The sequence below is a fragment of the Apodemus sylvaticus genome, chromosome 5, assembly GCF_947179515.1.
Source record: "Apodemus sylvaticus chromosome 5, mApoSyl1.1, whole genome shotgun sequence".
NCBI lineage: Eukaryota > Metazoa > Chordata > Mammalia > Rodentia > Muridae > Apodemus > Apodemus sylvaticus.
Window position 1 is genome coordinate 8052890 of NC_067476.1, and position 15731 is coordinate 8068620.

At 51.0% G+C, this 15731-nt stretch overlaps 1 protein-coding gene across 1 annotated transcript in view; it reads right to left on the reverse strand.

The window, feature by feature from the left end:
- Cfap77 (cilia and flagella associated protein 77) overlaps positions 1 to 15731 on the reverse strand; it is a 117840-nt gene that overhangs the window by 50423 nt on the left and 51686 nt on the right. Inside the window, exons 2-3 of the mRNA XM_052181992.1 lie at positions 3866 to 3965; positions 2662 to 2887 (exon numbers count right to left, since the gene is read on the reverse strand). Of these exons, the coding sequence (XP_052037952.1) occupies positions 2662 to 2887; positions 3866 to 3965 (326 nt within the window). The remainder of the gene's footprint in view (positions 1 to 2661; positions 2888 to 3865; positions 3966 to 15731) is intronic.

Here is a 15731-nt window from a genome sequence, read left to right on the forward strand (position 1 = left end):
TCAGAATAGAAGTCTACCAGGTTCAGAATCTGGACCAAGCTCTGACTTGTATGAATTTGGGAAGGTCAGTTGACCCTCCCTGGCATCCCATGGAATGACAGGGCCCCCGCTAGCCTCCAGTGCAGGCTCTAATAACAAGATACTTAAATTGACATGAAGATCTATAGAAAGATGGAGAGAGGGAAAGCCAGGCTTCTGGTGCATGCCATACCCACACACCAGGAGAATTCCCAACTGAAAGAGACGGTCAAAACCCAAGACACAGAGATCACACGCTAGAAGCCCCTATATAAACTAGGAAACATTGGGAGAAGAGAAAGAGAGCTCTCAAGGTTGCACAGCAGGTGGTCCACTGAGCCTGGCTGAACCAAGCTGGCCGGCTCCATGTCCAGTGCTCTCTCCTCTGGGGACCTGGGGACAGAGACAGAACTGGTGCCTGAGGCTGACTTCTGACCTAGACTCTTCCTCTGATACCAAACTGTCTTGAGGACTCCAGGATGGGCTATTATGTCTATAGTCTGCAGGGACAAGGTGAGGGGACCGTTGCCAAACTGAACTGCAGCAATCCAAGAACATGGGTGACCAGTGGAACGCAGGAGCAACTTTCCCGTGTATCTCACCATTGCCACATGACTAACACATCATTTCCATGTCACTAGCAGGACACTACCACATCGATACCAGGACACTACCACGTCACTATCATGTTGCTACCATGTCCCAGATTTTAAGGGTTGTGTGGACAGAAGTGCATTTCTAGTGGGAGAAGAGTGAGCTAATGAAAAGGGTTTGCTGGGCTGGGCAGTGGTGGCGCACGCCTGTAATCCCAGCACTTGGGAGGCAGAGGCAGGCAGATTTCTGAGTTCAAGGCCAGCCTGGTCTACAGAGTGAGTTCCAGGACAGCCGGAGCTACACAGAGAAACCCTGTCTCAAAAAAACAAAACAAAAAACAAAAAAAGGAAAAAAAAGGAAAAAAAAGAAAAGGGCTTGCTGGACTGGTGTCTGAAGAACAAGAGTATTTTTCCTAGCAAGATGGTATGAACCAAAGTTCCCAGAAAAAGCTGTGCCTGTGTTAACCATTCTAAAAGGCTGGTTGACAGACTAGACCATCAGTGATTGCAGAGAGAATGTTGCAGGCCCAGGGACGGGTTATCCTGGGCTATCCTAAGACTCCTTGACAGTGCTTCATTGTCTACCTGTATCTAAGCTAACACTCTTTTGTGAGGTACACACAGGACCCTGCTTCCACCAACCCAAAGACTAAAAATGGCATCAGATGGCATCACAGGCCTAAGCAGAAGCTTCCCTGCCAAGGATCTGGTGGGCTCTGTGTGTGTGTGTGTGTGTGTGTGTGTGTGTGTGTGTTTCATGTTGGGAAGGTGAACAATTGTAAAAACAATGGTATTGGCTGATGGCGACAGGAATGTGCTGACTCACACTGGTTAAAGTGATAGGTCTTACATTACCTGACTTTACCATGATAAACATGTGAGGAAAAAGGATTATCACCAACCAAGAAGCAACAACCAACCAGGAGGGAGTGGCATACACAACTGCTGGGGCAGGGCAGTCGGAGTCCCCGAAAGGCCAAGCTTGAGCCTGTGGCCAAGCCTGGAATCAGGGTGAGATGGGTACCCATCATGCACATGGGCTGATGGTAGGGAAAGATGGAGGCCATCTTGAATCCATAGAACTAGGGAGGGGTCAGTCCTGGAAGCTGAGTGAGCAGCCAACAGGCCTGGTGCCGAGGAATGGCCAGCTGGGTTCTCTTGGTCTGAAGTGAGTGATTGAGCCCCAGACTGGGCATGCTCTTGCATGCATTTGCCTACATGTATAACATGTGTGGAATGCCCACAGAGACCAGAAATGACATCAGATCTCCTAGAACTGGAGTTACACATGCTTGTGAACCCCCATGTAAGTGCTGGGAGCTAAACTCAGGCCTTTTGCAAAAACAACGCAAGCTCTTAATCACTTCTGCATCGTCTTTCCTGCCCCCCAACCTCTTCTCTCTTGGATCTACCATCTGAATCATGTAGCCTTAAGCAAACACACAGCTCACACGCACTGAGGGCTTGCTGTTTCCAGCTCCTGTAATAAGGTCTTCAACAAAGTCTTGAGACCTCTTAGCAAGGGAGGCAGCGGTCACAGCTTTCATCCCATTGTACAGGTATGAGAACTGAGGCAAGGCCCTGGCTAGTCCAGACTCAATTCCTAGTGCTTCTGAGGCAAGCTCTTGATTGTCTGAGCTCTCTTTCCATCCCCAGCTGACATTTTTTGTTGCTTTTGTTTGTTTTGTTTTGCTTTAAGACTAGGCCTTATGAAGCCCAGGCTGACCTCAAACTTGCAACACTGGCAGTGTGGGCAAGATTGATGGCGAATTCCTATCCTGTCCCTGCCTACAAAGTCCTGGGATTACAGGTGCATGCTACCACACTTGACCAATGACCTTGAGCTCCTGAGGGTAGAATCCTGCCTTTTCAAATGCATACAGAACCAGAAAAATCACTGGCCAGTCTTCAACCTGTTCCTATTTCCCACTACAGCTTGGTTTCAGCCACTCCAATGCTGCTTCTGGCCCCAGATCCCCATAGCCTCAGGGAAGGTTGGAGCCGGGTTCCCCCTCCCCCCCACCCCTGCACCCTCCACCCCTGTCCTTACCGTGAACGGATCCCAAAGGTCATGTTGGGAGGGATGGGGGGTGGCTCCTTCTGTCGCCGGTCTTCCTGGTCATTGATTCGGATGTCATTCAGTTCACGATAGAGCATGTTTTCTCGGGCCGTCACCAGGCCAGCTTTGACAGCCCCTCGGTTCATGGCAATGTAGTTCCGGGTCAGCTCATGGGGGCACGTGGGTTGCTGCTTAAACACATTCCAGTGCCCAATGGCTGTAGGCAAAGACACAATGGAAGGGTGGGTGTCAGTGGAAAGAAAGTGCCTGGAACTGGTAAAGGGGAGACAGAGCTCCTATCACCCACCTGCAGGGGACAGTGATGCCTGGCCCTGGCAAGCAAGTCACCTGAAGGGAGGGATAGGTCACCCAGGGATCCCACAAGAGGCCTGTGACGGTCAGCTTTCACTGTCAACTTAGTTTCACGGAGGGATTGTCTACCTAGGGTTAGCCCGTGGGGGCTTGTCTTAATTAAGTTAATGGATGTGGAAAGAGCCAGTCTACTGTGGGTGGCACTGCTCATAGACAGGGGTCCTGAACTGTGTGGGAGTGGAGAAATCAAGCTGAAGACAGGCTAGCCTGTGAGCAGGCACACGCTGACTCTGTGCTCTTGACAGAGGATGCAGTATAACCAGCTGCTTTACACGCCTGCCTCTGTGACTCCCTGCAGCCCCCTGGGATTGTAAGCTAAGTAAGCCCTCTTCTCCCCTAAACTGTTTGCTGTTTGTTGTCAGACTTGTTTCCCCCCCCAAGACAGGGTTCCTCTGTGTAGCCCTGGCTGTCCTCAAACTCAGAGATCCCCCTGCCTTTGCTTCCGCCTCACCTCTGGAGTGCTGGGATTAAAGGCGTACACCACTGCACCCAACTTTGTTGTCAGAATACTTTATCACAACAAGAACCAAACCATTTGGCTTTGACTTCCATCGGACCTCCAGTGTTGGCCCTGAGATTGTTCATGATAAAGAATGAGGACAGCCCTATCTGAGGGGGTATCTTTGCTGGTTCCCCTTTGCATGGCCCTTTGGCCATGATCTACCAAGGACACCACGTTTGTTTGATCCAGGATATTATCTTTCCCTCTTATTTTCCCCCAGACCTTGCCAAGCGACTTTATTGAAGCTGGCTGAGAGTGAGGAAAAGGTGGGAATCCCCAGTCCACCTCTCAAACCCCATGCTCCCACAGACACCCACTCACCTTCAGGGACCCCTCCATCCAGCCCTCGGATATAGAGGCCATAATTAAAGTTGACACCCGGCAGGCTGCAGCTCCTCTCCCTGGGCTTGCCAAGCTCTGCCTGTTGGGGAAAGAGGGCTGAGGTAAGAGCTAGCTGGAGTGAGCACTGTTCCCCGCACCAGCAGCAGAAGTGAAAAGGGCTTTTCCTGTGTAGGGGCGAGCAAGCTGTACCTACACGCCATGGATAGACAGAGCAGTTAGCTGGGACTGGGAGTCCAGACTTACTCTCCTAGAACTGGGAAACAAGATCAAGAAGACAGAGGGAGGTGGTAGGAGAGAAGGCCAACTTCCCTGCCTAACACTGCACACCTCCTGGGACAACACAGGTGCCTGGAAGGTGTGTGTTGGCACCTGGACAGTGAATCCCACCTTCTGGGTCTGAAGAAAACCTTCCACGACTCCTAGTGTCATCATTATCACCCAGAGACATCGCCCCACTTTATAGAGCAATCACCCACAACCACTAAGGGATGGGGAGTCAGCCCAGGACAGGCAGATTTAGCCTATGTGAGGAACGAGGAATCCTCACAGAGGAATGAGCAACTCACAGCAGTAGTGAAAGACAGAAAGTTTCTCTTCCGATCTTACAAGGTTGGGCGCCAACCCAGACGGAGGTGGACGTGACTGGAGCACGGAGAATAGCCGTACAACCAGAGGGCTGCTCCCTTCTTCCTTTTCCCTGCTGGCTGAGGGCAGGAGTGGGTATAGAGTGGAGGATGGGGTTTGTGGGGGGCAAAATATTACACATCTGCTGCTTACATTCCTTTTTAAACATTCATTTATTGCAGGGGTGAGGGACAGCAGTCAGAGGGTGTCTTAGTCAGGGCTTTATTGCTATGATGAAACACCATGACCAAAAGCAAGTTGGGGAGGAGAAGGTTTCTGTGGCTTACACTTCCACATCATAGTCCATCATGGAAGGACGACAGGACAGGAACTCAATCAAGCAGGGTAGAAGCCTGGAGGCAGGAGCTGATGCAGAGGCCATGGAGGGGTGCTGCTTACTGACTTGCTCCCTCTCCATGACCTGCTCAGCCTGCTTTCTTATAGAACTGAGGACCACCAGCCCACGGTTGGCACCACACACAATGGGCTGGGTCCTCCCCCGTCAATCACTAATTAAGAAAATGCTCTACAGGCTTGCCTGCAGCCTGATCATAGGGGGCATTTTCCCAACTGAGGTTCCCTCTCCACTGGCTACAGCTTGTGTCATGCTGACACAAAACCAGCCAGCATAGAAGGCGGCCGTGGGATGCCTCACCTTCCAGGTGAGTTCGGGAACTAAACTCAGGTCGTCAGGCTGGGTGTCCAGCACACCGTTCACCTGCTAAGCCATCCGATTGGTCCGTGTTTATCTTTTCTCAGCCAAGAGCCTGCATGGATTTATCCCTACTTTTTACACCCTGCTTATTTTAAAGCTTTTCAGTACATGAACTTTGGCGGGTCTGTAGATTGTTAAGCGCACTTGGCGGTTAATAATTCTTGACTCTGAACTTTTACTGTGGGTGAGGAGAGCTGGACCAGCAGGCACCTCCAGGGCTCATTGTTTTCAGTTTTTCTCCAGGTGGGCCCAAGCTGACAAGACAGCTCTGTCTTGACAATGGACCATTCTGTGCTATTTCTTACACCCAAGATTGGACTCTTTCTTAATCTCTACATCTCTATAGAGCTAACATTCCCTTGGCTGGAGGCCCTGCTCTGCCTGGCACCCAGAGCATCTCCAATGCCTTCTTCCTACATGACCTGTGGTTCCTCCCATGCCTGATCTCATTCACTTCTTAACAACCATCTAGTTCAGTGGTTCTCAACCTGTGGGTCATGACCCCTTTAAGGGTCAAACAACCCTTTCACAGGGGCCAAAAATCAGACATCCTGTAAATCAGATAGTTATGATTCATAGCAGTAGCAAAATTACCATTATGAAGTAGCAACAAAAATAATTTTATGGTTGGTGGTCATCACAACATGAGGAACTGCATTAAAGGGTTGCAACATTAAGAAGGTTGAGAACCACTGATCTAGGCCTCAGGGCTCATCACCCCCACTTCTCAGATGGGGAGAGGGAGGTTGCATACGGCTGGGGTAGGAGCGGAAGAGTCTCTCTGGGAGCCCCAGCTTTCTGTCTTCAGCCCATGGGCTGAGTAAATGTGAGGGCCATGAGGCTTTCTGGTGCTGTCAGCCTGTGGACAAACTCTTGAGGGTGTGTCCATGAACAGGCTGAGGGCACACCCCCCTCCTCAGCAGCCAGGTTATGTCTCCCGCACTGGGTCATTCTGAGGTTCTGGCGGCTCCCAGCTTACGAGGTGTTCCACAGTGCCCTCTCAGCAGTCTGCGGTGTGGAGAAGCAGAAGTTAGGATGGATTCTTCAGGACTGCTCACAGCTCTACCTGGCTGATCACGAGCTCTGTGGCTGAGGCAGGGCAGCCGCTGCCGCCGCCGCCGCAGCCGGCCGCGGCCGCCATAGGCTGATGGATCAATGGGCATACCAGTTTCATGTCCTACACTTTTGGCCTGCCCTTTACCCCTCAAGCCCTGACCCTACTGCCACACCCTCTTTTGCAAACTTAGAGTGGCCCCTCCCTGGTCTGAGCAGGGGTCTTACTTAACCTAAGATGGCCTCGAGCTCACTAAGCCAAAGGTGATCTTGACTTTCTGATCCTCCTGTCTCTACCTCCCAAATGCTTGGATTCCAGGCTTCAGCTGCCATGCCCAGTTATGTGGTGCTGGGTGGGGGTTGAACCCAAGGCTTTGCGCTTGCCAGGCACGAGCCCTACCAACTGCTCCACAGCCCCCACTCCTGAATGTCATTCTTGCATCCTGTCCCACTCACTCGGGACTTGGAAGAGCCCTGCTGCTTTGCCAGGAGCACACATCTAAACCATCTTGCATAGATCACAGTCACTGAGGCCCTTCCTCCTGGGGACACACCGCAGGTATGTGACAGCCTATGATAAAAGGCCTCTGGGCCTGGAGTGGTAGCCTGGTGCTTAAGAGTGTGTATTACCCTTGCAGAAGTCCCAACCCACATAGGGAGGCTTGCAACTGCTTGTAATTCCAGCTCTAGAGGATCTGGCGACTATGAGCCCTGCACTCGTGTGCACATACTCAAACACACAAATTTTTTTTGTTGTTTTTTGGTTTTTTGGATTTGGTTTTTTCAAGACAGGGTTTCTCTGTATAGCCCTGGCTGTCCTGGAACTCACTCTGTAGACCAGGCTGGCCTCGAACTCAGAAATCTGTCTGCCTCTGCCTCCCAAGTGCTGGGATTACAGGCGTGCAACACCACTGTCCGGCTCATAAATTTTTTTGTTTTGATTTTTTTGTTTTTTGTTTTGTTTAGAGAAAGAGAGAGAGAGAGAGAGAGAGAGAGAGAGAGAGAGAGAGAGAGAGAGAGTCACCTCGACAGACCTGATAACTCACTATATAGACCAAGCTGGCTTTGCATTCACAAAAATCTGCCTGCTTCTGCCTCCCAAGTGATGAGATTAAACGTGTATGCCACCTTTAATAATAATAAAAATGAATAAATCATCTGTAAAAGCTTCTTTGAAGAAGCCTCTGGGTTGGCAGTCTGGACAGGCTCCTTGTTGCCCTTCAAGATCATGGTCTTCCCAAAGTCTGTACAGTATCTACCACAGCATGTGGGCCTTCATAGCATGACTCTGCAAAGGCTGACACAGAGGGCCGCACACTGTGAGTCCATCATGTGGATGCCTAGAACAGGCTGTTGGCAGAAGCAGGAAGGAAGGTGTGAGGCTTCCAGGGCAGGTTTGGATGGTGGGTGAGGGGTGGTGTGGCCAAGGAACAGTTCCCTAGGAGGAGAAAAACCACTCTTCAGGGTGGTGTTGGTAGCTGTATGACTCCAGTCATCCTGAGGGTGCAACATCTCACAGGCTTTGAGAACAGGAGAGCTGGATGGTAAAGTAATTACACTGTAACTAAGCCATGAGAGAAGTGTGGAAGAAAGGTACTTGAGTGAGCAGTCGCCTGATATTTGGCTAGCTCCACCCCATCGCCTGGAGGCTGTGCCTTATGGGAGCAGTAGTCCAGGGTACACACGAGTGCACATGTGTGTATGCATGTGCTTGTATGCTTAGAGGTCAGAGGACCACCCTAGGTGTCACTCTTCTGAACACTTTCTACAAAAGGATGTCGGTAGTAAGCCAGGAGCTTGCGCAGTACGTGGACCCAGTATCCCATCGGGTCTGAGGGGGGCCTGTCTCCCTGGTTCGTGAACAGCTGCCTTTCACCTGAAGCCCCTCAAGATGGAGAAGACAGGCCTGAGGCTCTTCCATGTCTCCTAGAAGAGCACAAATCCCACTGTGAGGGGCCAACTCTCAACACCTGACCGCCTCCCCAAGGCTCTGTCTGCCAATTCCCCTGGAGTTAGGGCTGTCCCAAGTGAATCTGGACATGGCACACAGCGAAACAGCCTCTCTGGAGAGTCTCTGTTCTTCCCACAAGCAGTTAGCCATCTCTCTCTCTCTCTCTCTCTCTCTCTCTCTCTCTCTCTCTCTCTCTCTCTCTCTCTCTCTCTCTCTCTTTCTCTCTCTCTCTCTCTCCTCTTTCATGTCTCAAATCTCAGGCTCCACTCCCTGGAGAGCAGGGGTTCTGGGCTCTGGGCAGGTACTGAGGCGCTCTGCTGGGTAGTTTAGTTTTCCACCTGTTCCACATAGCCTTGAGCTAGTGGGCAGTGGGCAGAGATGTGGTTAATCATCTTATACAAGAGCTGTCCCCAGAGGCCAGCGACGAAGCTGGGGCTGAAAATCCCGGAGAATCAAATCAGCACACTGGTGGCAGCAACTGCCCTGCAGGAGCCAAAAGGAGCCAAACCCGAACTCCATGCCACCCTCACAGGAAACCCAGATGCTGCCACAGCCCGTCTCTGATGCTGGGGCTGTTTTAGTTTGCTTTCTATTCTGTGTTAAAACACTGTGGCCAAATCAACTTGGGTCAGAAAGAGTTTATTTCAGCGTATACGTGTAGTCAATAAAGAAGGCGCGTTGAGGCCAGAACGCACGGCAGGAGCTGAAGCAGAGGCCATGGGGGCCTGTTTACTGCCTTGTTCCTCAGGGCTTGCTCAGTTTGCCCTCTACCTCCACCCCTCTTTGGTTTTTTTGTTTCTTGTTTTGTTGAGACAAGGTTTCTCTACATAGTAGGCCTCAGACTCACAGAGATCCTCCTGCCTCTGCCTCCCGGGGTTGGGATTGACAGCCACCAAGCCTGGCCCAGAACCACCCACCCTGGGGGTCACATAACCCACAGTGAGACGAGCACTTGCACACCAACCATCAGCCAAGAAAATGTCCCACCCAACTAACTGCCTATGGGCCAAACTGGTGGGAGCATTTTCTCCATGGAGGCTCCCTTCCAAGACGGCTCTAGCTGATGTCAAGCCGACAGCACACTAGCCAGCAGAGAACGGGTGGGGGCTGGGGGTGAAAGCTGCAGGGGCTCTGGGGGCATTGGTCACCAGGACCTTTGAGCCAACCTAACTTCCTGTCTGCTGCCACCCTTCCGCCATGGGAGCATGGACGCCCTCTTCCCACAGGAAAACTGTACTGACAGCCACCAAAGGAAAGCAGCTGTGGAGATCCATCCTGCAGTTTCTGGATGCAGGCTTCCTCCCTGCCTCAGACTTTTCCAGAGCAAGCCGCTTCTGCCCTCCCTGAAGGTCACAGCCAGTGCGTATGTAGCAAACTGTGCTGTCCTAATGCCCCCTGGGGCCTAAAGCCACCACAGCTGAGAACAGCCCTGTGCCTTGTGTGGGACATCAGCCTATGTGGGGTCCTGGGAGTCTCCACCTCCATTTCCTTTATTCCCAGGTCCCCAGTACCTGGCATACGTGAGAACCCACTGGGGCAGCTCCTTTGGGTGTGGGCATGATACCTCTAAGTCTCTAGAAAGGCTGTGGACCTATATGCCCCGCTAGCCAGCTCGTCCCACAGGACACTAACCTGCAGCCCAGGACAGTTGTGCACTCTGTCTCTCGTGGCCTATCACCGCACCTACAATGCTCCAACAATGCTGGAGAGTCATCCTGCTGCTCTGTGAGAGGAGCAACAGAAGCAGGAGGGCAGCCTGCCTTTGCCCACTCAGAATCAATGAAAGGCCAAGGCAGAGTTCAAACCCAGTCTGCCCCATCCAGTCCTCAGTACCCCTTCATCTTGGATTCAGTGATGGGCAAAGTCTGCCCACAAGTGGCCGGGTGAGGCAAAAAGCCAAATAAACAAAGAATAGAGGTTTACTAAATAAACCTGTACGCAAGGCATGCATGGCACCCTGTGACATCCTTTTGTGACACTATGTTGAACTTCTTGTCCTTCTCCCTGATCTCAGAATTCCTTATGTGGGATTACCGTTCCCATTTTACAGATGGGAAAACCAAACCTTAAAGAGGTCTGTTTAAGGGACTGGAGAGACGGCTCAGGGCTTAAAGTATTTGCTCTTTCATAGGTCCTGGGTTCAGTTCCCAGAACCCACATTAGGCAGCTCACAACTACCTGTAGAGTGAGCTATACAAGATCTGTCACCCTCCTATGGCCGCACAGGGCAATGCATAAATGTAGCACACACCTACACACAAATAAAAATAAAATCTTAAAAGAAAATAAAGAGCCAAGCAGTCCCTCTCTCCTGAAGGGAGGAGTCATCACTCCTATGGACAGATGGGAGACCGTGCCTTGGGAAGGGAGGAGGGAAAAAACTAATAAAGCCTTATTAGTCTTCAAATTCCTGCATTCCTTGTTTTTGTAGCTGATTTTTTTTCCCAAGACAGGGTTTCTCTGTATAGCCTTGACTGTCCTGGAATTCACTCTGTAGACTTAGAGCTGATTCTTAAGACACCTCTCCCAAGTCTCCAGGTCTGCAAGAGGCGCAGCTTGGTTTTGCACATCAGGGAATTGGGAGCATTATAAACCACTCAAGCATAGCTCCCTAACCTGATTCCCTCATCATCTTGTGTGTTTGTGTGGGGTGTGTGTGTGTATGTGAGTGTGTATGTGAGTGTGAGTGTGTGTATGTGAGTGTGTGTGTATGTGAGTGTGTGTGTGTGAGTGTGTGAGTGTGTGTTAGTGTGTGTGAGTGTGTGTGTATGTGAGTGTGTGTATGAGTGTGTGTGAGTTTGTGTGTGTATGTGTGTGATTGTGAGTGTGTGTGAGTGTATGTGTGAGTGTGTGTGTATGTGCATATGTGTGTATGTGAGTGTGTGTGAGTGTATGAGTGTGTGTGTGAGTGTGTGTGTATGTGTGTGTGAGTGTGTGTGTATGTGTGTGTGAGTGTGTGTATGTGAGTGTGTATGTGAGTGTGTGTGTGAGTGTGTGTGTATGTGTATGTGTGTGTGAGTGTGTGTGTGAGTGTGTATGTGTGTGAGTGTGTGTGTGTGTGTGTGTGTGTGTGAGTGTGTGTGTTTGTGCTTGAGCATTCTCAGCTCCAGAGAGGAGAATCCCAGCTCCAGGCTAGCCACCCTGCCCTTCCCCTCGCCTCCTTCAAAGCACTCTTTCCTGGAGTTTCCTCTGTCACTGAGTGGCTTGGCTGGAATACAGCTCTGGGTGACAGCTGTCCCCATCAGCAGACAGCTTCATTAAACCTTATTAACATGTCATCCCCCTCCGTCTTAGTCCTGTCCTCTCTGCTTTAATTAAAACCATCTTTCTCCTCGTCCCAGGGGTCCTGGGATTCTCCCAGTTCCTTCTACAACAGCAGCTCCTCCGACTCCCCAACAGAAAGACTGGAGCTCTAGAAAACACCCCCAGTAAGAGTGGGTCTGCTACCCAGAAACTGCCTAAGGCCGGTGGCCCAGTGAGATGAGTGGCACTTCCCCCAGGAGGGCGGGACGCCCAAGCAGAATCACCTCTCACCCCATACCCATTTATATCCTTAGTGAACATTCATTTCCAGTCCAGTGTGTGAGAACGGTACCGTTGGCCGGTGCTGGCACTTGGGTGGTCTAAACCAAACTTGCTCCAGACGGATGGGGAGATATGTTCATTTTCCAAAAGGGCAGATTTTGTGCCAGGGAGCTGGATGCCCGAGTTCCAAATTCACCTTAGATGTCCATCCCATGAGAACAACGCCCCAGGACACCAGCCTCTGCACTCATCCTGATCGCCACACACAGTATAACCTGTTAACTCCCTAGCCGACATCTACACAAGACCGATGCTTGGTCTGCGACTATAAGGCCCCCCCACCCCCACTATCCTGCATCCTATTAGAACCCAGAGAGGTGAAACCCCAGTCATTGCCCGGTAGTTATTAAATAAATATCTGCACACCGTCTCACTTCGACATACGCATGCATGCACGTGTCCTGTGCCTGTGCTCAGGGTAGTTCATTACTGTAAAACAACTTAAGATCTTCCAATGAAAAGCACAATATAAATGCAAATTGTGATCGCTATTAGCATAGGGATATTTATTTATTTCCATAATGAGAGCCTCAGATAAACAATCACGGGAACTGAGGCACATTACGCATCAAAGGACCCAGGCAGCCTGGGCTTTGAGCTGTGAGCATTGTCTGAACGTTGCATAATGATCCCATAAGCCACACACGGGAAGAACACATCCACATATGATCAAAGGCGTGTAAAATAACATCAAATGAAAAAAAAGGACTCAGCAGGACTCAACATTGGACATATATCACCACCATCCAGACATGGTTTTTGTTATATTTTTTTAATGCTTTAAAAAACAATACAGGGAGGAACAGAGATGCACTAGGTGCTGTGTGAGGGTGTGTGGTTAGAGACGGAGCTTGGGGGTGGGGCTTGGAAATAGCACTTAAAAACAGTCAACTCCGTTGGAAGATACGTGCCTGACACGCGCAAGGCCCTGGGCCTTCATCCGCAGCACCACATGAATCAGGCTACACGATCCAGCACTGAGGACGTAAAGGCAGGACTAGGACTTTAAGAACAATCTGTTCTACACGAGATTCTCTTTAAATAACGTTAGTTTTTTAAAGGACAAAAAACAGAGTTGCTTGATACATATATTATTACTTTATATAGTATATTTACAAATATATACTTGAGCCCAGGTGAGACTCTGGTTTCATCACACGGCAGCCCGGGGACTGAGGTGGCTGGAGTGGGTTCCAGGTCCCTGGAGTTGTCTGTGCCCCTCCAATTTCCTCAGCCACCAAGCCTCTTCATGAGAGAGGTCCCTGGCCTGAGCCCAGGGGACGTGCTCAGTCAGCATCCATTGCCTTCCCACAGGAATGGCTGCTAAGATATCCACAGTGCCTCTTCAGCCCAGGTCCAGGACAGCAGGCTCACTACTGCTCTAGACCCCTAAGGTTTGTCCAGCCACCCCAGTTCAAACCCTTGCCTGTCTCTCACGGTCTGGGCCTCGTGGGCCCCACCACCTGCCCACCTGGCTGCTCTCTGCTCCTGGGGCAGCCGGCCTCCCTCTGTGAGCTCAGGGTTTGCATCTGATGTATGGCCCTCGCCCAGTGAAGCGGTCACAGTGACAGAGCCCTGGTGCTGTCTCCCCTCCCCGTCGACAGCTTGAAATCAGGTCTTTCATTTGCATTTACATGATCTCGCTGTGCAGCTTATGAGATCGGGAGATTTATTTGCTACTTAGCTCGATGCTTGATTACACTCAGAGAAGGCGGGCGGCTGGGAGAGCGCATAGATGCATCCGCCCAGAGCCACAGCCTCTGGGGGCCCGTAACTCAGCAGCCGGTTTAGGTGGATGAGGGGGCACAGAGGCTAACGGGAGAAGGGAAGGAACTTTCACCAAGGCTTTGAGGGATTTTTTTTTAAGTAATGAAAATGGCTAGATGTCACTTCAGATTATGAGGAGGGCCCAGTTGCTCCTGTGGGGCCTTCCATTTCTTGGAGAATGAACTTCCAGAAACTTCTCTCCCAGGAGGAGTGGGAAGCTCTGAAAAGAGGCGCATAATGCATATAGGGAGGCAATGAGCAGGTGTCCTGCTCATATCAGCTCATAGAAATGTCTGAGGCCAGCAGCTCACCAGCCATACCTGTGTGGCCATGGTCACGACACAGAGTTTGGGAGACACACTCCCCACCAGGCCTCCACTCCATAGAGACACAGAGAGTAACAGCAGTACAATTCTGGGCAACAGACTGTTATAGGAAGAAACAGGAATGAAGCAAGCTCTCTCTCTCTCTCTCTCTCTCTCTCTCTCTCTCACACACACACACACACACACACAATTTGTGGGTTAATGAGTGTGTCAGGTGAATTCTAGTTCTGAGCCCGAGCAGGCACACTCCTGCTGTCCACAGCTGGGTGTGCTCAAGGCAGGCAAACTCATTTTCCTGACAGTCTGCGCCCGGCATGGTGAGGATGGAGTTCACGGCTGCCAGCCTGTCCCCCGTCACATCATCCAGATTCAAGAGGAAATCATCTGGCAAGTTTCTGGGACACGACAGTTTAGTGATGGAGAGTGTGCTGAGGCCGAGCCACCCGCGGTGCGGTTTTGGCAGCCTGACTCCCCGTGACCTTGAACAAGCTAACCTCTGAGCAGTCAGAGTCCTCACTGTAACCAGGGCTCAGGGGTGCTGCTGACGCTTTCCAAGCCCATCAAGTTCTTAGCAGAGGGCTTGGTGGGTCCTGAATAAAAAGTCCTATTTGCTACAGGCTGTTTGTCAGTGTCACCACAGCTTTATTGGCGCCTCTGTCTCTGTGTGAACAAACAGGCAACTAGCTATAAAATGAATATCAAAAGGTCCGCCCCTAGGAATACACCCACAGCAAGACAGGAGTTCAAGTTACCCTATGAACAATGCTCACAGCAGTGCTGTCCACCATAGTCAAGAGAAGGAAACCACCCCGGCTTGCCTCCGTGGATGGGCAGAAGTACACACAGAATGTGGCATATCCACACAAGGAAAAGTAGTAATCCATGCAAAAGAACAAAAACAGTATGGATATGGGTTACAAACAGTATGGATGGAGGCATGCAGGTAGAAGCAGCCAGGCAGACGAAGCGGCCGCGAGCTGCCTGAATCTGTTTAGGTGGAGAGTGAAGAACAGGTGTGTCTAAGGAGATGAGACGCAAACTGCCAAAGTGTGTGTGTGTGTGTGTGTGTGTGTGTGTGTGTGTGTGTGTGTGTGTGTGTGTGTTGGGAGAACGGAGGCTGCTCCTCTGGCACATGGAAAAATCTGGGAACTGAGCAGAGACAGTGACTGTGCAGTGCTGTGAACCTAGCGAGGGCCACTGACCTGTACATTTAAAATTGGTTGACTGCGTCCTGCCTGCAAAATACACCAGGGCACCGGTGGCACAAAGCTGTGGGAGCAACCAACCGCTATCTGATTTGACTTATGACCCAGTCCACAAACACTGCTTGGCTGACCAAGAATCTGAGACAGGATAGTCCAGGCGCCAAGGGTAAAAATACTACTGTTCTAAAGAATGAGGAGGAGGAGGGGGGGAGGGAGAGGAGGAGGAAGAAGAGGAAGAGGAAGAAATAGTAAAATGACCCCAATGAGACTCTGCTACACTCATAGGTCAGTGCCTTGCTCAGCTTTCATCAGAGAAGCTTCCTCCAGAGCAGATGGGAGTAAAAAGAGAGACCCGGAGCCAGACCCAGAGACTGAGGCAGCTCAGGACACTCAGCCCGAAATGGGATGTCTCCATCAACTTCTTCCAATCGGGCTCAGGGAAGGAGCCCTGCAGAAGAGGAGGTGGGAAAGGTGTAAGAGCCAGAGGACGGGGAGGGCATCAAGAAGACAAGGCCTCTAAATCCACATCACCAATGCACATAGAACTCACGAAGACTGAGGCGGCACGCACAGGGTCTGCACAGGTCTGCACTCGTCAGGGGCCCTAGAGCTGAAAGGG